A 27,890-nucleotide genomic window follows, 5' to 3' on the forward strand; every position below is an offset into this window, starting at 1 on the left:
TGATAAAATAATCTTCCAAGTTTTTTTTTTTTTTACTTCATTTAAAAAAGAAAACACCAAAACCTTATTTTCCACAGTATTAATGTATTTAGAAATTATATTATTTTTGATAGTTAGGGGGCTGGTCATATATCAGTTACCAGCAGGGGGAGCCTAGAATTCCATATTTTATTTTTAAACTGTTGTGGTCTGTCAGGAGCCTTTCCCGGAATTATTTGGAGACAAAGAGCCATCTCGTCTCAAAAGCTGAGGCCGCAACCTTAATGTCTCTAGAAGCCAGACATTTAGATGATGATCAGTGAATATTTGATGAAGTAGAAGTTCATATAATGATATGTGGGTGAGAAATGGTAGATAAAAGCAAACTGAAGTTTTCTTCTCTGCAACAAAAGTTCTCTCCCTGGCAGGACTGACCCAAGGCAGAGTGGAAGTAGGTGAGGTTGTCTATGGGGTGTTTATTCTGGTTTGTCTTATTCCATTTATTCTACCCCCTAATTTTTAAGACAACACTCTGCCTTTACCTTGCTTCTGGCATCCAACCTGTGCTTTGACTGGAATCCTGGCCAGTAACTTTCTCTTCCTAATTTCTGTCATATTTTTCCTTTCCTTTTCCCTTCTCCTCCTCCATCATCAGCACCATAACCTTCTGCAAACATTCACAGAGCACCTAGTATTGTCAGCACTGCGATGTATGTATGTTATCTCATTTATTTTTCAAAACACCTCATGAGGTAGGTATATTTTTATCTCTATTTTACAGACAAAGGCACTAAAATTCACAGAAGATACTGTTAATTATCGGTGGCCATAGTGGATCGATTGTATTCATTATTCATATCCTATGAATATTTACAGGCCCTATTGGGTAACAATGTGTTAAGTAGATACAGCAAATCCACTTGATTCCCTGCAGAGCCAATTCCATATCCATCTCAACTCAGATACCATTTTGGGAATAACCCTTAGTGTTACGATGTCCAGGTTCCATGAAAGACCAAGGAATGGGGGAACCTTCCAATTCTGGAAATCGTAAAACAATAATGTAGCATTCTGTAGCCCTTTCAAAGCACTTTAGTATATATTCTTTCATATAGTGAATGCTCAGAACATCTCTGTGTTCAGGTGCCAATAATAAAAGTGATGCTCAAAGAGGTTAAAGCATTTGTCCAAAGGAACCTGGGCTGGACCCCAGGTCTCCTGATTCCTACTGCAAACAATCCTCCACATACTACACAAAGCTCTTTTGGTTCTGTGGAGGCACCTGTGGGAGGGGAACCTCCTTTATGTTTTCTCCAAGACTCTCTTCTAGAATCCAAGCTTGGAACTGAATGGTTAGACTACAAGTAGTTGCCGAATCTAGCTGATCTTCTTGTGGCTAAGGAATTGTTTGTTTGTTTGTTTTTTGAGACAGAGTTTTGTTCTTGTTGCCCAGGCTGGAGTGCAGTGGTGTGATCTCGGCTCACTGCAACCTCCGCCCCGCCAGGTTCAAGCAATTCTCCTGCCTCAGCCTCCCGAGTAGCTGGGACTATAGGCACGCGCCACCACACCCTGCTAATTTTGTATTTTTAGTAGAGATGGGGTTTCTCCATGTTGGTCAGACTGGTCTCAAACTCCCAACCTCAGGTGATCCACCCACTTCAGCCTCCCAAAGTGCTAGGATTACAGGCATGAGCCACTGTGTCCAGCCCAGGAGTTTTTAATAAAATGAGCCAGTAGTTAATTGATTTACAGACTGTGAGGATAATGTATGACTTCTTTTCATCCTATAGAAAGTGAGAGAAAAATAATTGTGGTAAATCTGCTCTTTCTGCATTCATCAGATTTAAGATCTACCCATTTTAATGTGTAGTTCTGTTTCAGAAAGGGATTAGATGTAAAAAAAACTGCATCTAGAATTGATGAACTGTGCTAAAATATAATTTTTAAAAATCATTCGTCAACCTATTACTGTGTTCCAAACACTGGGTTAAGCACTGTAAAGTTGTTGTAGTATCACTGCAATAAACCTATGAAATAGATAGTATCCCCATTTTATAGATGAGGAAATTGAGGCTTAGAATGGTGAAGTTACTTGGTGGCACTCAAAGGAAGCATGGCTGACTCCAAAACTATTGATCTTTAACTGCTGCACTAATCTTCCTCTCACATGGCTCAGGGCTTCATTTAAGAAATAATTTATGACAGTTCTCTCTCCAAGTGAAGGTTTCAGAAATCAGACAATTGCATGATATCAGTTTTATTTCCAGTTTATCAAAACTGGTTATTGGTTGCACAAAGTCAATTACATGGGACTCTCCCCTAGTCCCATGGTCTTAATTGCTATCTATATTTAGCTGACCCCCAAATTTATATTCCAACTGTGACCTGTCTCCTGACTCCACTACAATGCAGACAGTCACCTTCTCAGCACCTCCCCTGGGATGTTCAATGTGCATCTCAAATGTAAAGTGCCCCAAAGAGTCCTTCTTGTGCTATCCTTCCAGTCTTTTCCATTGCAATGGCACTAACAAGTTCACAGATATTTGGACCAAAATCCTAGGTTTCCTCCCAAAATTCTGAATTCTCTCACAGTCTAAATCCAACATCTAGCCAGTTTTGTGTACTCAATCTAAAATATATTCCAGATATCACCCTTTCTAATCTTGTCCACCACTGATCCCCTCATCCAACTACCACCGTCTCTTGTCCAGATCTGGACAACCGCAGCAGCCTTCTAACTGGTGTCCTCTTTCAAACCTCACTTGCCATAGTACATTCTCAACCAAACAGCAGAGGAATGTTTAAAAAACTGTAAATGTAATCAAAACTCTTTCCTCCCTTCTATTAGAAGAAAATTCAAATTCTTTACCGCAGAGACTTCTGTACTTCATCTATACTTCCCCACTGAGTACACAGCTCTCCAGCTGTATTGCTTTCAGTTCTCCTCTCTACCCTCTCTGGCCACATGGGCTTGCTTTCTGCCCCTCAAACATATCATGCTTGTTTTCACTTTGGGAACTTTACATTTGATGTTCTCTCCTTTCCTGAAATAACCTTCCCAAGGTCTGACTGTCATGACTGGCTCTTTTCATTCAAATCTCAGATTAAGTTTCACTCTGCCAGAGAGTATTTTCTTAAATACACAAAATTAGAGTAGCCACCTTCTCACACAACTTTATCCCATCCCTGTTTGATTTTTTTCATACTATTTTGAGTGATCTTATATATTTGCTGTGTGAGTAGGAAATTATACTTGATATATTCCCAATATTTTGAACACTGCCCAAAATATATTTATGAAACAGGCAAATTATTAAGTTTTGTTTCTTTGAACACTCATAGAACTTAGTTTGGTACTTCATATAGTATTGATATTAAATAAATATTTAATCAAATTTATTTTTGCCAAGGAAAATTATTCATCTGTGTCATTTCTGGCTTGGCTTTTTTTTTTGGCATATACCATATTAGATAAACTTGATAGAAAAACAGATGCAGGTGCATTGTCTGTTTCACTTTTAATCTAGAAGAGGTAGAGCTTACCTAATTTCATAATTATTAAGTTGCTTGATTGCATTCTTGGCTTCCAGTTTATTTGAGAATGTTACAAATGCATATCCTCTATTGTTGCCATTAAAATCCATCATCATTCTCATTTCATAAATTTTACCGATCTGCAAGTAATAGAAATGAAAAATTTATATGTTTGTACTTCTGAATGTATGTGTGCATGTGCTGATACACACACACACACACACACACAATGTTTTCTGAAGTTTGCCTCCTGCCAGTACTATTTGGCATTTGCATCCCATGTGGAATGGTTTGCATATTTTCATGTGGGTTCAGATCAGTTATCTGATTCGTGAGAGAACTTAAGTTAAATAAAATGTGTCCAAGTGACATTTCAGCCTGAGTTAACAGAATGTGTTTTTAGTAGAGCAAATTACCTTTCATCACATAATTATCTGGAACATCTTAGAGACATGAAAACACATTTTATCATAAGTATAGTTTCTTACACCTGTAATTCCAGCATTTTGGGAGGCCAGGGGAGGTGGATTGCTTGACCCTGGGAATTTGAAACCAGTTTGGGCAAGATGGTGACACCCTGAGTCTACAAAAAATACAAAAATTAGCTGAGCATGGTGGCACGTGCTTGTAGTCCCAGCTACTTGGAAGGCAGAGGTGGGAGAATTGCTTGAGCCCAGGTGATCGAGGCTGTAATGAGCCATAATTGTGCCACTACACTCCAGCCTGGAAAACAGAGCAAGACACTGTCTCAAAAAAAAAAAAAAAAAAAAAAAAGCACTTTTTCGATGTATATGTCCATTCCCTCTAATTGTCCTCTGAAATCTCCAAAGTTTTATTTCCAGTTGGTCCTATTCTATCAATGATCTTTAAAACAAAATACAAGAATGCTCATTTGCCAGACTAACTTATTAGCTGTCATTTTCCTCAGCCATGACATCAAAATGAACACAGGTATGTTTCAGGGTATGATCCGGGAGGCTTGTCATTTTCTCAGTCTGCTGGCTGAATAGAAATGCTAGCCTAAATGCTACTAACTCAGGGCCACGGCCTCCAGAGCAGGAGAGCACCCTATTCCCCTGGCTATAGTGACTCTACTTGCCCACGTAATACTCCCTTCTACCCCCACAACTGTCCCGCAGCAGTCTAGACTAGACTGAGCAATTTACTATTGCTGGCTGCTGTAGGAAGGGTTGCCCAAGTAAATATGATGGGGCATGTCTGGAGAGAAGTGCCATTAAGCACATGCCATTACCTTTGTGGTTGGTCACTTCTCAGCTCAGCTTTACCCTACCACACCCCCATGTATTCAGTAATGCACACCTATTTCTTCTGGGCTCATTAGGAAAGAGTTTGGGCACGTTTCATCTCTACGTTTCAGGTGTTTCTTGATGCTCATTTTCAGATTCAATGTGTAAGATTCTTACAGAATTAAGTCCTCATCATATGTCCTTGTGCCAAGAGGGATTGTATGTGTAAAATTAGGTGCAGTTCTGAATCTGAGGCTGTTAACATACACACACACAAAATTCAATTTTGGCATTTAGGCAGAGAGTTAAATTATCATATTTACTAAATTTTTCAGGAATGTGCTTGTTGCTAAAAACTGCTCGGTAAATTATTAAAAATGAAATTGAATTTTGTATTCTTCCTTTAATTGAAAAGCTATATTCTTAATCTTCTTGATGCATTTAGGTAGATGAAAAATTCAGACCTGGAGAAGATTTCATTCTGGATTATAGGTACACGTTGAGCCATGTCAAACGTATACATTCTTTTAAAATGAAAATGTACTTTATAAAATCATATTAAAATGTCAAGTTGGAGCAATATCTAATTTTAGACAGGTTGTTGTAGGATTATTGTAGATGGATAGTTTGTAGTTAGATGGCATGACAGTGGAAAGATTGGGGAACAAGATATAGATTTGAAAGTCATTAGAAATTGTAGCAATTCAAGTTGTCAGTAACAGGACAAGAGCTAGGTCAAGGCAGTGATTATAAAGGGACAATCACTAGAAACTTTGTCCATAATTGATGAATGGTAATTTGAATGGAAACAATCATTGACCAAGAAGGCTGAGAATGAAAGCAAAGTGAAGAGAATAGTATTTTTCCCTTGAAAGATAAGAAAAATTAATGTTAAACTTGGACTTACTTTTTCACATAATGGTATAAGCTCATCCTCAAAAAGGTCTCGGGGAAGTTTTCCAATAAAAATTTCACAGCCTCTTTCAGGGGGTGCAGCATCCCAGCCAGGTGGAGGGCCACCATATTTTCTTTGTCCATTTTCCTGCAAATCCCGGGCAGATGTGAAGGAGAGAAGAAAATGATCAAGTCTTTAATTCAGTTTCCTTGAGTATTTTTCAAAATCATTTCACAATAAGGATTGTATTTATTATTGACAAATAATAATAGTGGACTGGTTCAAGGAGAAACATTAAAGTTTTTTATGTGGATTATAATACCACACTCTGTGCTTCAGCAGCTTGCTTGAGATAAACATTGTGAAAACTTGTAAACTGCTAGGCAAATATGTTTTTTTTTCTCTTTTAATTTCATTAAGTAAGAATACTTAAGAGATCTATCTTTTTACCACATTAAAGAGTGAACAGATCAGGGTAATTAGTATATCCATCCTCTCAAACATTTATCATTTCTTTGTGTTGGGAACGCAAGGAATAGCCTTCTTCTAGCTATTTACAACTACGTATTGAGAATATATTATTGTTAACTGTAGTCATCCTGCAGTGCTATAGAACACTAGAACTTACTCTGGCTGAGGCAGAAGGATGCCTTGAGCCCAGGAGTTCATTACTAACTTCTACAACTAATATTTTAAGAAGTTTTATGCTATAAAATAATACATGTTGTGGAAAAAACATGATGACATGTAAAGTAAAAAGAAAAATTCTCCAATGTATCACTCTACTCATCCTTAGAAGTAGTTACTGTTTAACATTTCGTAGGCCTTTTCAAATATTTTTCTATGTAGATTTTTAAAAGACATATGTTGTTTAAAGACACTGTTTTGTATGACAGTTGTTTGTTGTTTAAAATTGAAGTAAAGCAGCTTGTGGTGTCCCTGTTAAATCTTCATATACACCAATTTGAGTCTCAATTATTTTGTGTTAGCACAAAGGTTCTTTGGATCACATTATTTACTTGATGTCTGTGGTGTCTGTGGTCATGATCAGTTTTTTATTTATAATAATTCCTACAACGTTTTTAAAAATAGTAATTTAAAAAATGTCATATGAGTCTTCTACTTTACCTGGATTCCTTTTTTTTGTTGTTGTTTTAAACAACTTAGTATGATTTTGGCCGGGCGCGGTGGCTCAAGCCCGTAATTCCAGCACTTTGGGAGGCCGAGACGGGCGGATCACGAGGTCAGGAGATCGAGACCATCCTGGCTAACACGGTGAAACCCCGTCAGGCGAGGTGGCGGGCGCCTGTAGTCCCAGCTACTCGGGAGGCTGAGGCAGGAGAATGGCGTAAACCCGGGAGGCGGAGCTTGCAGTGAGCTGAGATCTGGCCACTGCACTCCAGCCTGGGCCACAGAGCGAGACTCCGTCTCAAAACAAACAAACAAACAAACGAGTATGTTTTTAATCTAACTGAATATTTAAATTTTTGCCTAGAGAGTTCTTGTATTTTTTTCTTACCCTAATATTCTTGTCCAGTAGTAAAACTTTGATATCACAGAGAAACCTGAGAAATGGAAGTCTTTATGCTTATAGAAAAAACCCCAAACCTTGGTAATTTGGTGGTTTATATCTCAACCAATAATTACCTTAAATATGTGCAGTTGATATTTTCAGACACATTTATTTACTTATTTTCAAACAAATACCTATATAACACTTACTATATGTCAGATACTGCTCTATCATTACTTCATGTCATGAGTTAAGGACTGTTATTATCCCATTTACATAAGGTACCAAAGCCCAGATAAATTAAGTAATTTGCCAAAGTCACATGGTTGGGAAGTGGAGAAGCCAGAATTTGAACCCAGGCAGTCAGGCATCAAAGTTCATCAGCTTAATTTCTCCGTTTTGCTCCTTCGATGTATGGAAGCCACTTACAACAGATACATACATTAAAATATTCCCTATTGGCGTGGCGCGGTGGCTCACGCCTGTAATCCCAGCACTTTGGGAGGCCGAGCTGGGTGGATGGCTTGAGCCTAGGAGTTTGAGACCATCCTGGCCAACATGGTGAAACCCTGTCTCTACTAAAAATACAAAAATTAGCTGGACATGGTGGCACATGCCTGTAATCCCAGCTACTTGAGAGGCTGAGGCATGAGAATCACTTGAACCCGGGAAGTAGACGTTGCAGTGAGCTGAGATGGTGTCCCTGCACTCCAGCCTGTGTGACAGAGCAAGACTCTGTCTCAAAAAAAAGAAAGAAAGGGCTGGGCACAGTGACTCACGCCTGTAATCCCAGCACGTTGGGAGGCCGAGGCGGGCGGATCACTAGGTCAGGAGATCGAGACCATCCTGGCTAACACGGTAAAACGCCGTCTCTACTAAAAATACACAAAATTAGCCAGGCATGATGGCGGGCGCCTGTGGTCCCAGCTACTCAGGAGACTGAGGCGGGAGAATGGTCTGAACCTGGGAGGTAGAGCTTGCAGTGAGCCGAGATCACGCCACTGCACTCCAGCCTGGGCGACAGGGCGAGACTCTGTCTCAAAACAAACAAACAAACAAACAAAACTCCTTATTTATGAAAAAATAATATCATGCCATTAAATAGTAAATTCCCTACTACAATTTAAAATCATTTTAATTTGCAATCATTTTATTACATAAAATATTTGGAAAAATGTATCTCATATTTCTAACTCCAAAATCCCAAATTCAAAATTTTTCAGTGTCAACATCATGCCACAAGTAGAAAATTCCACACCTGGCCTCATGTGAGGGGTACACAAAATTATTAAAAGCATTATATAAAATCACCTTCAAGCTATGTGTGTAAGGTGTATATGAAACATAAATGAATTTTGTGTTTATACTTTAGGTCCCATCCCCAAGATATCTTTATTATGCATATGCAAAAATTCTAAAATTAAAAAAAATCTGAAATCCAAAATACTTCTGGTCCTAAGCATTTTGGATAAAAGATACTCAACCTGAATTGCCAAATTACCATCCTCCTCCCTGGACAAACTCTCTCCATTTGGGTGACAATGATTCCTGAGCCCATTTTTGTATATCTTTGATGTCTATAACATTCAACAGATTATTGAAATAAATTTACTATACATTCGGTGGTATTTTTACCCTTCAAGATGAGGAAACCAAACTTTCATTCCATAATAGTAAAGTGGTAATTCCAGAAATTCTGCTTTGAAAAGCTTTGGTAGTTTGAAAATAAATAGGCAACCATCAGATTGACCTTTTAAAATGTATCTTCAACTTGCTTGATTGCTATATTTGCTGAAAATGCCAACTATTTATGCATAAGATGTGTATAGCAGGATTTATCTCCTTACAATCTGAAATAATTGGGCAAGAAAGCATATTAATTGTCTTTGTTTTTTATAAACACATGAAAAAAGTCTAAAGAATATTTTTTGAGACTGTAAAGAGTCTGACCAGTTCAGGAATGCCCTGCAGTTCACTCAGTGGGGGAGATTTGCTCTGTGAGCCACCCACTGGTCTTGGAATGTACCAGTAATGGAAGTTCAGATCAATTTAAGACAGGCACTGGGCATTAGTCATGGGGTTAGAATAGCTGTCCATTACTCAGAAAGGACGGTTGGGTTCTGGGTTGCTAATATGTCAGGCACTATTTTCTCAGTTGAGGAGTTCAAAATAGATAAAGCCCGGTTATAACTGGTCTTTTTCCTCCTAGCTGATGTCTTCCTCAAGGGAAGCATTCTCCCCAGCAGCACAAATGTATTAATAGTTCAGACTAAAAGAATATAGATTTTTGTCTTTCATGAGAGAATGTTTATTAAACTCTGGAAACTTTTATTTTTCCAATCAAACACTTAGAAACCATTGTCTCTCTAGAGTCATATACAAATAGGTGGAAAGTCTTCACCTATGTAAATTAACAATTGAGGACACAATTTCTAACTATAAATCTAGTGGCTTTAATTTAAATATTGGATGCTGAGCCTACCCAATTACTCAGTTTATATGTCAAAATTACTTGGAAATTTCCTCCTATCACAGATATTTCAAGTCCTTCATGATGGAGCCATTGAGTCTTCAAGAGATTATGTCTACCATCTTCTTGACCTTGGATAAAACCCACAAAACCTTCCTCAATAAATCATTCTAAGCCATAAGTCTTACCATGGAGGTTGAATGAACTGAGTTAATTTTGGCCACTGAGCATTTGAACTTGTTATATACCTGGGGAATCTGGGCAAAAATTGCCTTCTCCTATAGAACTTAAAAATGACAGACACTTGATTTTTCCAGCCTTCCTTGCAGCTGGGGTCATCATGGTTATTGGAAAACCATGGTTTCCTTTACTAAACCATGGACAATCATGGTTTCCTTTACTAAAATTGAGTTCTGATGCAAAAGTCACAAATGGTGCAAACTTTAATTTTGAGCATTCTGTGATGGTAGATAACATTTTCTTATCATGACAAATATGTGATGTGGTTTTGGGTTTTGTTCTTTTTTTTTTTGAGACGGAGTCTCGCTCTGTCGCCCAGGCTGGAGTGCAGTGGCCAGATCTCAGCTCACTGCAAGCTCCGCCTCCCGGGTTCACGCCATTCTCCTGCCTCAGCCTCCGGAGTAGCTGGGACTACAGGCGCCCGCCACCTCGCCCGGCTAGTTTTTTGTATTTTTAGTAGAGACAGGGTTTCACCGTGTTAGCCAGGATGGTCTCGATCTCCTGACCTCGTGATCCGCCCGTCTCGGCCTCCCAAAGTGCTAGGATTACAGGCTTGAGCCACCGCGCCCGGCCTGGGTTTTGTTCTTAAAAGCTTACCCTTGACTCGAATTCTCCACATCTAAAGTTTCTGTGAACCAGTATCCTTTTAATAAACTCTTTTCTACTTAGCCAGTTAGAGTTAGCTTCTGTTACTTGCACATGATAGTAATGGCAGCAAAAACAACTATCTCCAATTGAATTAGGTATTTTGCTGAGTGTTTTACATTCATTTAATCTTCTCAACAAATCTATGAGGATGCTACTACTATTATTTTCATTTTATAGGCAAGGAATCCAAGGCATAAAATTTGGCCAAATTCGTACAAGCAGTGAACAGCAGAGACAAAATATGAAGACACTTGTAATTACATTATCTCTCTTTCATTTTTACATTGACACAATATACTAATTTTATAGATGAGGAAACTAAGGCCAGAGATACATAACTTGTCTAATATCACACTGGTTTAATTTATTGTAGAAAACACTAGAATAAAGGTTCTATCGTTGATTTTTCCAGACTTCCTTGCAGTTCTCAATTTGGTGAACTTTATGGCCTATATAGTATTCAAAAATTGTGATGATTATTTTTCTCAGGCTTACCATCCTCTTAAATCCTCATGTTGTGTGTTACATTTATTTTCCTGCTGAACTTCACCAATCATGGACACCAGATGGTTACTGTTTCCCATAAACAAGCTCATTCATAACTGGAAGGACATTAATTAATGAACCCTCATTGAGGCTGTTTTTTCCTGAGTAGTAATTTCAGTTTTTTTAATGGCTCTTTGGAAAGTTCATATTTCAAGTTTGTAATCATCTTTGTGGTTCTCTTTGGTTCTTTGTTTCTTTTTCCCCCCTCCGTAAGAAGGAAGAAACTGTGTATTTTTCATAACTAAACTTGTTTCAGATGTTTTCCTGTGCATTTTCCAATTGACCAGGTTTGTATTTATTCCTGCTCCTGTTCCCTTGGGTCCTGGCCAATCTGTGCTTGCTTAGTAGCACTTCAAGTCTTTACCAGCTTGCCAGTCACCAGGACCATGCCCAGAACAGTGGTTCTGTGACCAAACTCCTGTGTATAGTTCTTAAAGTTGACAACAAGGCATGGAGGACATCTCTCTTGACTATGTCACTTGTGTTTCATGAGTCTATACTGTATTTTCCTAGTTATTGATTTGTGAAATTGAATAAAAGTATTTATTAGACATTATTTCTATTGTATTCCACCTATATACTAGATCCTTCATCATGTGACAGATAGTTTAAGGAAAGTCTGTGGGGCAGTAAAATGTACCAACAGGACCCTCTTCAATGTGATTTTGCCTTTAGTCTCTTCCAAAGTTTTTGTTGCCTGAGCACAACAAACAGTGCTGTAGGGAATATTCATTTTTAAATTGTATATAAAATGATTATCTATTTTGTATAGTTCGTTCACCTTCACATCTTGTTAAAATCAGTGACTTCATGTTGGTAAAATCTGTTCTTAGACTGGAATTTAGAAAGCAGAATTTATTTGGCTTAATATACTGTAGAAGTTGGCATTATTTCTATTAGTTATTTTCTACAATTTTTACAAGGTGTATGCAACATGAATGCCAGATATAATGTTCCTAAAGTATGAAGAGTAATAAAAATTGTGATATAAAGACTAAATGAGTTGTGGAAATTTTGTAGAGATGTAGAATTAGAAACAAAGACAGGAAAAGCTAGGATATGAACATAATATTCAAATATTAATTTAACTTTATCATCATACAGCCTAGTGTTTTTATATATAGGTCAATATTTCTTATTTTAATAATTATGCATTTATATTAATGTACATTAGAAAAAGCATAATTAGCACACAAAACCTGTGGGTTTCTTACATAAGCGAGAAAAAGTGTACTTTTAAAATAAGTGACTAAAAATAGTGAGTTGATTGAATGAACTCTAAATAAATAATATTGGTGGCATGTATCTATGGCAAAAATCATGAAGAAAGATGCATATGGCTCTTGGCTCTTGAAAATTCACTTATTGGTTTCACTTTTTACAAAGCCCTGACATTTTATCTTTAAAAAATGTATGATATGGTTCTTCTGAGGAAACAACTATTAGTAAATTATGAGTCACCTTCCTGTTTCACTTTGGAAGGTTAACTATTAAAAGTCTATTTCCAAGGAAATTAATCCTAATTTCACTTGAAGTTGTTAACTATCTTATGGAAGCAGAAGCAATTTATGTTATCAAATTGATGAATTTAATAACATATTTTAATAATTTCCCTTTGTGTTTAAGGATTATTCAGTATCAACATTTGAAGCATTCAAAAGCGAATAGGCTTTTTAAAATGTTGTGTTTTGCAAAACTTCTTATAATGTAAGATTTTGGTTATTCATAAGAATATTGAATTTGAAAATTCAATATTAGAAAATTATTAACAAAATTAGAAAACAAAACATTTTTTCTTTCAAAATTACAAAACAGAAAATTTTTTGAGTGTTTTTCAAAATTAGAAAACAAAAAGCATATGTGTGTGTGTTTTTCTATAAAAGAGAATCTGTAAAATACCAAGTCACTTCTAAGACCCTCTGCTTACCTTTTCCAGCAAAGTTTGCATGACGATAGGCTGCAAAGCATTATTTCCTTTTTTTTGAGGTCAGGAATTGCTGTGCTCATGCTCACTTCTGGCTCTGGGCATGTGCCCAGACACACTGCTTCCATCTATAGGAACCTCTAAATTCCTTCCAAGAAGTAATTAGATGACAACTTTAGTCATTCCTTAATCCGTTTGGGGCTTTTATCCTTACAGAATGTGTAATTTATTCAACAGGCCCAATAACAATTTGTTTACTTACAGATACAATTTGCCTTTCGGAATTAACTATTATTATTGCCGCTAGATCTGATTAAGTTATGCGAAACTTCCCATGTGCAGATAAAGACATAATAAAGAACATTTGGTTTGGTTAATTGCTCTTCTGTCTTTTCCTAGTTCAACATATGCCAAACATAATCCCATCTAATGCACTGGGTTTGAGGTATGTAAGGAATTTTATACAATCACTCTTCTCCTTACAACACCCTTGTGAATTTTAATTTCTGACAAGCTGAGGGACTCGGCAAGGCACTAAATCTTTTCTGACTTTAATTATTTCATTTATGAAGGAGTAGGAGGGTTGACTAGGTGATTGCAGTAGTCCTGTGGGAGTGTGAGGGTGCTTGAGAAAGGAAGGCTGACTTTGATATCGTGTTTAATGGAGGAAAATGTTCATAGGATATTTTGTGAGTTAGTCAACTGGAGACTTAAGAGGATGTTGTTGTAATTTTAAAAATCAGTGTATCTCCAATTCCATGTCCAATTGCCACCTATTCTGTTAATTACCTAATGACTTTATGCGTGGATTCACTTTGTTACTTAAATAAACTTATACCAAAAAGAAAATATATATTGTTCTTATAAGTGGAATATCAGTATCATTTCCCACAAATGGACGGTAATTATAAAAACAATTGCAAACAAGGGAAATCATGATCAACTTCTACCTAGACACTGTTGTCTACTAAAAGCTCTGCACTCTAGTCCTGCTCTTGGGACTTAAAAAGGTTAGCAGGGCCTGGAGAGGTGTTTAAATCATACCTCCAACAACTAACTTTCCTCACCTGAAAGCCTGAAAGAGAACTGAAAGTGGAATAATTCTCTCTATATGGGATTGGATGTTATTTAATGATGTGGACAATGTACCATTTAATGTCATCTTGGTTCCCTGCTCAGCACCTCTTTAACAATGTTATAAAAAATCGCAGCTGCTGAAATCCTATACAAATTCATGACTGCAAGGAACTGTGATCTCAGTAATTTCTTCTTTGCCTAGCTTGTTTGAAAGCTGTCTCTGCATCTCATAATGGTAAGCTTTCAGGTTCTGACGTTGAAGAGTCACTTAATTTTATTTGCCAATCAGTACTAACAAATGAATAGCACTTTTAAAAAATTGTGAATTTGTCAGCACACACAGTCCAAAGTTCACAAGACCTGGTCATGCTTCTGCGTGTTTGGGTCATGAGGTTCACACCAATTTTTAAGCTGATAAAATAGAAAAACTCTGTGCTTCTAGCTTAAGGGAAAACACTACCTTGTGTAGTTTATGAAGATTTTGAATCTTATATCAAAGACTTCATATATAGCCAACACCCTATGAGGCTATTTGAGGAGAAATTCATTGCTATTTGGAAATAATAGCTTCTGGAACATATCTGTGTTCCTTGGGGTAATGAAGTTCCCACAAATGTTGGGCACACACCCCCCTCCACAAAGGGATTCGCAGAACTGCTCCTTCATTTGGAGTCTTTTGCACCATGCTATGGCATCTCTGGCTAGTAGAAGAAAGATTGCTTCTGAGCTTTAAAATAAAGTTGGCCTCTGGGTGGCTGGGGTGATAGGCTTAGGGAAGCATGACCCTGTGATGATCTACTGGTCCCATCCTGTTCTGATGCTTATTGCTACCTATTTAAAGAGTTGGTATCCATGCACTTGGTGAATGACCTAAGTCCTTGGATAGCAGGGATGTGAGCAGGTGGCGAGAACAGGCAATAGAGGAAAAAGTAGGACCCAGGAGCTATATTTTGCCATGAAGTCAAATTCCTATTTCTGTTCCTAGGATTTTTTGTGCAGTGGTTGAAAAAGAATGTCAATGCCACAGTGTTTTTCCATCTGCTCCTCTTGGAGCCAGTCTAGATGAAGCCAATTAGTAAACCCGAGGCCCTCAGGTTATTTTTATTGTATTATTTATAGGGAAAAATGTCATTTGAGAAACATTCAATTAAAATTACCTAAATACATTATCTCAAACCGGAAAGATGGAGAGTTAACTTAATTTGGGGCACTCTTAGAAGAGGAACGGCATTCTAATTAGACTTGATCTAGCACCATCCTTTGTACCTGATGGCTTGTATTTGCTGAAGAATTGAACAAATTAGAATCAAAACAAGTGATTTCATTGAAATTCCATACAAGAGAGTATACATAGAAAGGAAAGTGTGAGGGGTGGGAATTGAATACTATACTTTGCTCCTAGCTTGAGGAGATTGTTCCCAGGACACCAGGTCCATGGCTGATTAATAGAGGAAGGGAAAGATGAAAGCCACCTACCTATCTGCTGTAATCTCACTAGATCTTTGAAATTAAGACACATTAATGTCTTCACTACCCAAAAGTGTTCTGTATTTTATAAATATTTTCTTTAAGGAGTACTGCCTGTGTGTTCCATCTTCCAGGGATACTTGGCTCCTTGTAAAGTACATTTGCTCTCATCTTATAAATCTTAGCCTCCACTGTCATTTTTCCTAAAGAAGGTCACCTGGCTTTTTGTTTTATACAACCTGGTTTATCACATTCTTGGCACTTACCATGATCTGTAATTACTTTGCTTGTTTCTTTATCTGTTTATTTTCTATGAGACTAATCTTCATAAAGGTAGAAACGTGTCTCTCTTTGTGGTGGAATCAACAAATGAATTAATAAATGAATAAGTGAGGGCCCAGTGCTTGAGTTGGTGTGAATAGGCAGCACAAGAAGGGATACACCTACTTCTTTTACAGAAGATTAAATACTAAATAAAAGAATTTTCTTTAAAACCTAGACTCGCTTCTAATATAGAGCACTAGGTTAAGGAATCAGGTTGGAGTCAGAATTTTTTTTTTTTTTTTTGTAAAAGGCCAAATAGTTGATATTTTAGGCTTTTAAAAAAAAAATCCTTAAAATGTAAAAAAACAAAATTCATAGCCTGCAATTACTACGTAAACAAGCTGTAGCCACATTTGGTTCATGGAGCATAGTGTGTTGACCCCTGATTTCTAATTGTGTACCTCTGGGGCTTATTTTCTAGCTGCAAAACAAAAGGATTGGACTATATCAATATTAAACAAATTTCATGTATATGTAGAATTAGAAAGAATAGTCTAGTGAACCTAGGGACTTATCACCCAAATTTAATCATGAAGTTTTTTTCCATGATTTTTTCTTTTTTTTTTACTCCTGACCGAATGACCCTTAGAAATCTTTTCTGCCTTATGAGATTTTTTTGCTTGTAATAAAAATGATCTGCATTTATTATAGAAAATTTAGAAAATGAAGAAGAGCATCAGGCAAGAAAAACTAAGAGATTATACTTCGTTATTTTACAATGTTCTTTATTATATGTGAATAATTTCTTAAACTATTCTTCACAAATTTATATGTAGCCTTCAAATTTTTAACTAAATGTTAAAATCTGAATACTTCTCCATGTCTTTGAAAATTATTTGAAATCATAATTTTATATTACTATATAATTTGAAAATATAAGAATGATCACAGTTTATTTGACCATTAATATTATATTGGATATTTAGGATATGTTTAAGTTTAAATTTCTAAAAAATTATAAATATTTCAATATGATGAACATCGTTATGCCTAAATATTTGTCCTCATTCCTCAGGTCAAAGAGCATTGTCACTTTTAAGGCTCTATACAGAAAATGCTGATCTTTTTGGTACTCACAGCTGTATTGCTCATTTGAGGCTGCCTTATGTTGTTGTTGTCAATTTTGGATGCGTTCTTTTTCATTTCACCCACTTTATATGAACTTTAGGTCAGGCACTGCATTTTTATATTCTATAATCCCAAGACCCGGCACTAATACATTTTTCTCAATAATAGGGACTAAGGAAGCAAAAGAGAAGAACAAAACCAAACAAAAAATCTTGATGTTTATTTAGGATGATCACTGGTTTACAAAAGCAAGGGGACTATTATACCTCATAAAAACTGTGCTGTAATGATTTTTAGAAAATAGATTACCAATAGGATAACTGGGTAAACAAAGCTAATACACGCCCCTTTTTAAATTTTATATATATTAGATATAATGAGTCTATTTTAAAAAATATTCAGACTACTTGAAGGTGATTTTTATTAAATATACATTTAGGTTTAGTTGCAATAGAATTAAACTTGATGTCAACAGACACCACATTGGGTGGAAGTGTATATGTTTCTGAATATGCTCACCTATGAGAATGTATTTTTCTAGTTCTAAGGAGAAACTTTCATGTGTGCTAATTATGCTTTTTCTAATGTACATTAAAATAAATGCATAATTATTAAAATAAGAAATATTGACCTATAAACTACCTAATATCATCCTGATATATTTTGAGAAACACTAGGCTGTATGATGATAAAGTTAAATTAATATTTGAATATTATGTTCATATCCTAGCTTTTCCTGTCTTTGTTTCTAATTCTACATTTCTACAAAATTTCCACAACTCATTTAGTCTTTATATCACAATTTTTATTACTCTTCATACTTTAGGAAGTTTTGCAAAACACAACATTCTGGCATTCATGTTGCATACACCTTGTAAAAATTGTAGAAAATAACTAATAGAAATAATGCCAACTTCTACAGTATATTAAGTCAAATAAATTCTGCTTTCTAAATTCCAGTCTAAGAACAGATTTTACCAACATGAAGTCACTGATTTTAACAAGATGTGAAGGTGAACGAACTATACAAAATAGATAATTATTTTATATACAATTTAAAAATGAATATTCCCTACAGCACTGTTTGTTGTGCTCAGGCAACAAAAACTTTGGAAGAGACTACAGGCAAAATCACATTGAAGAGGGTCCCGTTGGTACATTTTATGGCCCCATAGTCCCCCCTGGGACTACAGGCACCCGCCACCACGCCTGGCTAATTTGTGTGTGTGTGTGTGTGTGTGTGTGTATATATATATATATATACTTGTATGTGTGTGTATATATATATACGTGTGTGTGTATATATATATATATATATTTTTTTTTAGTAGAGACGGGGTTTATGACCCACATCATTACATCATTAATGCATTCTTGAGGAAAGGCTCATCATAATGTGATTTTTTTTTTGTCTTTAGCTATCAAAGAAGTATATGCTAGCTTTTGAAATTTGTGAGTACAGTTAAGAATAAAAAAGTAAAGAAAAGAATTCCCATACATAATTCCATTACCCAGAGACAAAGACTGTTCACATGTTAATATTGTAGCATACTTTCTTTAAAAATATTTTTACAAGGCATAATACAATTATGAAGCTTAAAGTTTAACTTAGTAACATTACACAATTTTCATCAAGAGTATGTATTGAATACTTACTATATGCGGGGTACTGCATTATGTCTCTTTTATTCTCTAAAGTACTTTGATAAAAACTTCAGCCATCAATATCCAAAGATATTTAATTATTTCAAAAAGAGATCACAAAGCATATTTCCAAACCCTTAGAAGCGGGTATTATTGCATCAGTTGCTACATAAAAGCCTGGGTCACGTTATTAAGTAACTCACAAAATTCTATTTTTGATAGCTGTATTTGTCCTGCTAGTGATAAGAGAGCACAAATTCATCACCCTCTGTTTTTTGAATTCTTGTTCTGCAAATATTCAGCATTCAATATCAGAGACTGCAAAGATACAGCAAAAGTAAATCCTTCAAACCCTAATTTATAAAATTCTAAGCTATCATTTTATGGGTATGCTTCTTGGATTGTATTAGGATGTTTCTTTATCTTAATTTTTGTACAAAAACTTTTTAAAAAAGTAAACTTGATGTTCTTAATGTTGCCTTTCTTTCTTTTTGGATAATCATATTAATCTTTTGTATAATCCAGAGTAGGAAGGCTGAAGTATTAGTAAGACTAAAGGATTTTCCCTAAGTTACAAAGAGTTTGAAGTTGTGTTTCTACATATTTAGACTACCCTTTTGACTGAATAGTCCAGTGTGCTATCCAGTGACTAGATTCAGAAGATACTAGAATCACAAAAATCATGGACAAATAGTTGGGTATTGCCTAGCTGATCTTCCAGGAGATTATGGCCTGGAGATGTTAAGGGACTTATTCAAGATCACACAACTCATATGCCCTAGGGACTAGATTAGATTATAGGCCTTCTGATTTAAAGTCTTGGATAATTTTCCATACTCTGTAGCCAAAATCAGGAGGCATTCTTCAATTCATTCAAAATGATTGAATTATATAGGTATTTACATTTTGATTAGAGGACTTAGGTGTAGATAACTAGCTTTTGGAACATTAGGCTTATACATTATTGAAGCACTTCTGATTCAACAGTCACGCTGCTAATGGATACTACTTAAAGTGAATCATGTTACAAAGTTTAGGTTCCAAAAAAATGTTTTTCATATGCTCTAGCATGCTGATCTCTAAAATTGCAATCTTAAAAGTCACATTATAACAACATTATAACAACTCTTAGTTTTCTGAGTCTAACCCAAAATTTTGGTCAATAACAACAGAATCTTCATCTCACAAGTTATTTAAATTGTTTGTGCCTTGTTTTCTTCATCAGGAAATTGGGGATAAACATAGTAGCTACCACACAGGGTATAGTAAGGACTAGATGAGTTAGTATACACAAAGCAGTTAGAATATTTTTTGTTATTATTATTATTATTATTACAATTAACTTGTGGTCTAAGCCATTATTATAAACATTTTCTGAATATTATTGAATAGATAAGATCAAAGTAAAATAAAGATTGGCCATATATTTTAGGAGTATTTTTATAAAAAAATATTTTAAATTATACATATCATTATTTTCTGTATCAGATAAATGTCCTTAAATCATAACACTTGACCTTACAATGGAGTAAAATTTTTTAATGGAGTAAGATTATCTCCATTGTTATTTGGGTCTCTTTTCAAAAAAATTATTTGCAAGCTTTCTTCATGGCTTTAACAGTAATGTGTTACAATTGCCCTTCAGAATTTTTTATATGATTACTGTTAGTAACTGAATAGTATTTCATCTGTAACAAGATTTTAAGATGGAATTGGACTTTTAAAATGGATGCATAATGATTTTACACATTTAAGGAGTCCATGTGTGATATTTTAATACATGCATACAATATGTAATGATCAAATCAGGTAAGGATCAAATCAGGGTATAGGATATCCTTCACGTCAAACATTTATTTGTGTTGGGAACATTTCAAATCTTCTCTTCTAGCTATTTTGAAATATGTAATAAATTATCATTAACTCTGGCCTCTGGTTTAGGTACGAAACCAAGTGACTAGAACACCAAGCAGGATGAGACGGTAGCAGGAAACTATTTTTCTATTGTTAACTATCACCCTACACCCTAAGCTTAGAAAAGAGATTGGAGAGTTTGAAAGGAGTTTTAGAATTTACACAAAGATATTTGGAGACAACTGCTGTTGTGTTGTGAGGCTTAGTTCCCCCTAAGTGGGAGGGATTGGGAGGCGCCTATCATTTTGCCTAAAGCAGGAGAAACCACTTAGACAGCTTGATGTGTATTCCCTGCCTTTGTGTTTGGGGAACACACTAAGCTGATAGGTCTAACTCAGTTCTGAAATCTCTCACTGTGAACAATGGGTTGGCCTGCAGCTTTGTTGTTGGCAAGGAGAGGTGGTTGCTTTGTGTCACCTCAACTTCCAGATTTTGCTGGGTGTTTCCAGGGGTGTTTCCAGATTTTGCTAGGTGTTTCCACATTCCAGGGAATGTGTGTTTCCAGGGGACCAGAGTTTGGCCACATGTAGGAATTAATGATTATCTTCCATCCTCTCCATGAGGGCTGCTTCAAATATCAAAGAGAACGGAGCAGATGGCTGGGTGTCTGAGGATCCTACAAAGAATCTCACAAGCTTCGATACCTGTCAGGCCCAAGAACCCAATGAAGGTAGCTCAGTAAAAACTTTCCTTCATCATTTCCTTTGCTTTTATTTCTCCCTTCTGCTTCCATCAGGAGTCAGAAGTTGTAGTTACCAAACTGGTGTTAAAAGAGGAAAACACAGTGCAGAAAAACAGAAAAGAAATTATCCTCCACTCTGACATACTTGGGAAAGGGAAATAACTGTAACTTTCAATGATTTTATGTCTTTACTATTATTCCAAACTAGATTCCAAACAATCAATTTCATCAATATGAAAAAATGTCAGTTTTTTTAATGAAGGATCTTTTATTACCTGAACGTTATCAGAAAAGTTATGAGACTTAACCTGAATTTCATCTGGGGGAAAAGGAAGAACCAGTACCCAGAATTGAATTTAATGTAATTGACAATTTATATTGTTTTAGGATTATTTTTCATAAATTCTACTTATTGAGTATAATAATTATACATTCATAGTTCACTTAATAATTTTCTTATATTTATACATTTAAGTTTGTGATATGCATTACAGCTAATCTCACCCTAGACAGATTTATACATATTTCTATCTTATATTATGGATCATTAGAAATACAGTTCCAGAAAGGGAACACTCTTATATATAAATATTAACAGATTGCTGTTTGAAAGGGTTGAAATGCTTTCTATTTCCACTGTCTTTGCACAAATGTTTCTAATATCAAGAAGTTCAAAATTTTAAAAAGATTCAAAAACATTCTTGTTTTAATAACATTTATGAAAGTGTTAATTGCAAAAAGAAAGAAAACCCTTTTTTCAAAAGTTTATTAATGAGCCTAAAATAATTTGACTTTTAAGTATTAAAAAAACTAATATGTCAGTATCGCCATTGACTTAAATGAAACTTCAAAAAGTCAACTATGAAATAATAGAAACTTTTGAAATCTTAAAAAAGACTAACACTCTTAATTAGGATGAAGAAAATAACTTTATTATTATGTCTAACAAAGCATGTTGTGATTTATAAAAATTAATTAAAAATAAATGTACATTTTGGCCGGGAGCGGTGGCTCACGCCTATAATCCCAGCACTTTGGGAGGCCAAAGCAGATGGATCACGAGGTCAGGAGATCGAGACCATCCTGGCTAACACAGTGAACCCCGTCTCTAATAAAAAAAAAAAATATATATATATATATACACACACACACACACACACACACACGTATATATATATACACATACACACACATGTATATGGATATATATACACACACACACACAAAAATTAGCCAGGCGTGGTGGCGGGTGCCTGTAGTCCCAGTTACTCCAGAGGCTGAGGCAGGAGAATGGAGTGAACCCAGGAGGCGGAGCTTGCAGTGAGCCAAGATGGTGCCACTGCACTCCAGCCTGGGTGACAGAGCGAGACTCTGTCTCAAAACTAACTAACTAACTAAATAAATAAAATAAATGTAAAATTTGCAACTGACAAAGGAGCATCTAATGCAAGGACACTACTGTATATTTTATTGCTAATCACACATGACATTTGAATTCATAGTAGTATCTAGATTTGGTTAAGTTGGGAAAGTATGTAAGTGAAAGAAAATAGCTGAGAAATTAAAATACTTTGTCCTACTGTAGAAAAGCAACATTTTTTTCTTTTAATAAGATAATATATGTATCTAACACTACATTTTTAACGCATTTTAGTTCTCTAAAAGAAGATATCATAAAGATAATAATATACAGATAATTTCTAAAAGATAGTGGCTATAAATAGACAGTTTTAAGATTGTAGTGTTTTCTTTTTTCCTTTTACAAAATGCTGAACATGGAGAGAAGTTAGTATTACATATCCTAGACTGGATGAGCAAGTGTTCTGAGAAAATAAACTTCAGCAGCTAGACACAAAACGTTCATTCCTTGGATCCCACATCTAGAAGTCTTACGTGTGCAGTGATCTCTCTGGAAACTAAGCCTGATTCCTGCTGTAGTTTATTTTCTGCTGATTCCTGAAACACCAATGTGGTTCTACTTCACAGCGTTGGGTGGCAAATTCTAGCTGCCTTTTTGTGATAGTCTCTATAACTGTGGACGCTGATTCTGTGGCAAGTTAAGGTTGAACTGATAACTTAGAGTAGAAAGAAGGTTACATTCAGGGTCATCTACAAAACAGAAATGTTGCAATTTCCTTCTCTTTTAGAAAGGGACATTTCTTTAAAGAGCTATGTAACTGACCATTCCCATTTTGCATCTTAGGACCACTATTATTCCCACCACTGTGCAAATTCAGTGGTGAGTCTCAGCAGATTTCACAAGAAGTTCCTACCTGGACCAAGCTATATCCTGTGCGCTGGACCAGTGCGCGGAGGGCTGCTTCCTTCTGGGTGCCGCTCAATCCATCCCCGGATTTGTGATTTGATTCCATTGAGAGTGATTATCAGCAAAAAATCAGGTTAATTAGGGTTGCTCACTGAAACCAAATTTAAGATAAATTAAGTAAATTACTGTTGTCAAGTCCAAACTTCTCCTTTTTATGAAGGACATCTTTAGGAAATATTCTCTGTAAATGAGTCATCAAAGTTAGAGCAACTAAGAGTAGCATACAAACAAGGCCGTGTAAATGTACTCTAAAAAAAACTTTTAAAAATGTGCAATATTAGTTGAAATTTAGAAACCAAAAAAATGAACAATACCCATTCTCCAATTATAATGCAGATTAGTAATTCTGAATCCACTTATCTCAGTATGTCACCAAATACTCAAAAACAGATCAGCTCACATCTATTAAAATAATATGAAGGATGTTCCTTACAGATGCGGGAAGAGGGCACTGTCGCTAATTCTAACGACTAAGATAAGGCATCAGAATTCTCAGAGATTGATCTTTAGTCTATGTGTCCACTAATATAGTTATCTACTTATTCTCCAAAGATAAACGTTTAGAACAAAATGTGCCAGTATCATATACACAGAAGTCATCATGCAAAGTACTCTATGTAATAAAAATGTGACATTAATTTTAACAAAACAAGAACAATGGATGCTTTTGAGTTGACATGGAAGGGTTTGCTAACATCCAGATCACATACCACAGACGTGTTCGGTAGAGTACAATGAAACTTCTGTAAATTCTAAAAAGTGATGAAAGTTTACATATGTTCATGTTTGTGTATACAGATATAAATATATAATTTCAGCATTTCATTGTCTATATTTTCTATTTTGGGAACATGATTTGAATCACATTCCAAATGTGATGGTTGCTCACATCCACAGGTCCCCAGAACAAGGTTCTAAGCTGTGGGAGTGTGAGGTCCTGGAGTTTCCCGCATACACAGAGGTGAAGCCTGCCACACTGGGTTGCAGTTATCAGTGGCTCAGGGCAGGTTCTATGCTGGGTTTTCACCCTGCTGACTGTGCTCTGCCAACCAGGACAGAGGAAATATGTTTTACAATGATCTGAATCAAATGCAACTTGAATGTATTTGAATATAGGTACTTCTGAAAATTTTCTGTAATATGCATATACTGCTTCACATTGTCCTTTAAAGACTCAGAATGAAAACATCATTTAAAATATAAGAAACTGGGTGAAAAATTGGGTGAAAGAAAACAGTGAAGCTGAAGTGATCATTTCTGAAAAATGCAGCTTTAAGGTATTCCATTACTAAAATTGCTATTATTTGAATAACAGAATATTAATAGAATATTACTATTAGTAACAATGACAATATTATTAGGACTACCTACTAATATTAGTATTAATAGTACAACTATTACTAATAACACTAATATTAGTACTAATATTACTAGTAGCACTAGTATTGCTAATTGTAGCACTATTAGTAATGACAGTGCTAGTATTACTAATAGTAGTAATAATACCAATATGGTAATAGCAGTAGCGATAGTAATATTAGTAGCAATAGCAATGCTAATAGTAGTATTACTAATACTATTAATATTACTATTGCTACTATCATTAGAGTATTGTAAGTACTAGTTATTACTATTACTACTATCATTGTGATTAGTATTACTATAGTACTACTATTAGTAATAGAAATAGGTATTCTACTACTGAAGTAGTATAATTAAATAAATGTCCCCAAGCTAACAGATAAGTATCATTTAGAAAGTAATATTTTTGCCAGGCGCAGTGGCTCATGCCTGTAATCCCAGCACTTTGGGAGGCCAAGGCAGGTAGATCACCTGAGGTCAGGAGTCTGAGATCAGCCTGGCCAACATGGTGAAACCCCATCTCTATCAAAAATGTAAAAATTAGCCAGGAGTGGTGGTGCATGCCTGTAATCTCAGGTACTTGGGAAGCTGAAGCATGAGAATTGCTCGAACCTGGGAGGTGAAGGTTGCAGTAAGCTGAGATCATGCCATTGCACTGCAGCCTGGGCAACAGAGTGAGACTCTGTCTCAAAAAAAAGGGAAGTATATTTTCAGTATAATTTAGAATATCAAAGGAAAACATGAGATTATACAGAGTTAGCTCTTTTTAGGGCAGAACAATGCCATCCTCTTTAAATAAACATGGACATTCTTGCCTTCACCTTTCTGATGGTTCTTGCTTGCTGCTGACCCAGGGCAATTCAATTAGCATTCACTGATTGTTTCAAGAAGCATACAGTTAATGCTCTCTGTTTGCCAGTTCTACCCTCTGCCTGGCTTTAGGGCATCGTGTTTTAAGGGGAATCTGCTAACTTAGTAAGTTAACATGCCAGCTTCAGCGTCTGTACTTTGCAAAAGGCAAAACATTTTGAAGACTTACAAAGGAAACTAGTCTTTCAGATAAAATTTAACCCTTGCTCTTTTCCCAGATGTTACTAAAATTGTCTTTTCATGAGGATACTCTCAAACCCTCCCACTATGCTTAATTAACCTGCAAGAGCAAGGAGGCTGTGGATGGGGTCTGATGAGATTATTTATGTACGTGTTACAGCTCTTTGAAGGCAAAGTCTACCGTCTTCTGGCCAAGTTGTAGATTTGTTCTTTGCTCAACTTCATCTTTTCCATCAAAAAGATAACAGTCATGGTGAAATGACAAGTTTGTATTTGCAAAATCTGCCTTTAGTTTTGGTTAATAATTAGTAAAGGTTATTAAAGGTATCTTGAAATCAGAAAGGTCTTTGATCACATATAAATTCATTCTGAAGTTATTGAGAAAATCGGTATAATATCTCAATTATAGTGTCACATCATTGGGAATCAGGGCATGGAAATAAAATTCAAAATTTGCCACAAGAAACACTTAATCTTTAATTTTTATTTTGCAAAAACGACCCCCTCTCAAAGTGTTGACCTATTCTAAGGAGTGAACTTGAATCCCAGATAAATATTTCTTTTAAGCAAGTCAAACTTTTATTAAAAATATTGGCCAATTTGAAATAAAGGCTTTGCAATACATCTTCTAATTTAGCACCTTGTAAGTTCTTCAGATCAGAATTATGAAAGGATAGTTCTCAAACTATCTTATTGAAGCAATAGAATTTAAAACAAACAGGGCAGGCATTAAGACTTTGGAAAGATAGAGAAAAGCATTCATGAGTATTTATCACCTATTAATTCTGAAATTATTTATTGAGTATCTACTGTCTTCTAAGAATTTTCAAGACATAGGGATGGAGATGAGAAAAAAACCCAAACCTCTCATCCCCCAAAATATCATGGAGTTTTACAGGGGGTGAGAGAGATAATAAATAAGATCAATAACTAGAATACAAAAAGTGGATCTCATGGAGGTTAAAAGTATAAAGGTGGTTACCAGAGGCTGAGAAAGGTAATGGGGAGAAGGAGATGAATAGAAATTGGTTAAGGGGTACAAGGTACAGCAAGACAGAAGTTCTAGTATTTGATAGTATAGTAGGGAAATTACGGTTAACAATAATTCATTATATATTTTAAAATAACTAGAAGAGAAGATTCATAATGTTGCAAACATAAAGAGAAAATAAATGTTTGATGTGATATTCTAATTACCCTGATTTGATCATTATACATTGTATAGAGGTATCATAATATCACATGTACCCTCAAAATATGTACAACTAATATATATTAATACAGACTAAGTAAAATATAGTGTACTTATATAATTTCTGTGGAGAAAATCCACAGGTTTGTGGCATAGCACTGTTATCTAGTTGAGGATGGCTGAGAGCAGAAAGGGTCAAAAAAGATGGAGACTGGATGGAGGGGAAGGCTACAGTCAATATTACAGGAAAGAATCATATATTCACACACTGTCTCTAAGCATCAATTTCCTCATTTGTGAATTGGAGTGATGAGCAGGCTGTGCATCATATTGTTGTGAAGGTGAAATGAGAAAACACCTGTGAAGAATTGTGCTAGGTTTGCTAATAGCTCATGTTGGAGGGGAGAAGCAGAGTAGAGGAACAGCAAAAGAACTCCAGAAAGGGCCTGATGAAATGTCAACTCCTGCTTGTATAATTTCCTCCCGTTTCCCTTCTTCTTTATATCCCTTCTAACAATGGGATGAGGAAAGGACACAAAGTATTGAAAGCCAGGGCTTCCTCTAGTTCTTACAGCTTCCATTAACTGGCGATCTGTGTCTCCTTGTCCTCTCAGACACTATGTTTTTATTAGCAACGGAACACTTGGTTCAAATGTATCCTCACCACCAAACCTGCTATGTAAAAATGGTCACCTCTTTTCTTTCTTTCTTTCTTTCTTTCTTTCTTTCTTTCTTTCTTTCTTTCTTTCTTTCTTTCTTTCTTTCTTTCTTTCTTTCTTTCTTTCTTT

The 27,890-nt window shown here is 35.6% G+C and overlaps 1 protein-coding gene across 3 annotated transcripts in view; it reads right to left on the reverse strand.

Moving 5' to 3' along the window:
* Window positions 1–27,890, reverse strand: part of A1CF (APOBEC1 complementation factor) — an 83,781-nt gene that overhangs the window by 34,948 nt on the left and 20,943 nt on the right. The window contains exons 2-5 of one of the 3 annotated variants that reach the window (XM_011938755.1): window positions 23,446–23,589; window positions 13,000–13,144; window positions 5,668–5,802; window positions 3,523–3,653 (exon numbers count right to left, since the gene is read on the reverse strand). In XM_011938755.1, coding sequence (XP_011794145.1) covers window positions 3,523–3,653; window positions 5,668–5,802; window positions 13,000–13,020 — 287 coding nt within the window. In that variant the 5' untranslated portion in view covers window positions 13,021–13,144; window positions 23,446–23,589. Of the gene's footprint in view, window positions 1–3,522; window positions 3,654–5,667; window positions 5,803–12,999; window positions 13,145–23,445; window positions 23,590–27,890 lie in introns of those variants that run through there. The other 2 variants (XM_011938753.1, XM_011938754.1) reach the window with 2 other exon arrangements.

This window comes from Colobus angolensis, unplaced genomic scaffold (genome assembly GCF_000951035.1).
Source record: "Colobus angolensis palliatus isolate OR3802 unplaced genomic scaffold, Cang.pa_1.0 Scaffold177, whole genome shotgun sequence".
Taxonomy (NCBI): Eukaryota; Metazoa; Chordata; class Mammalia; order Primates; family Cercopithecidae; genus Colobus; species Colobus angolensis.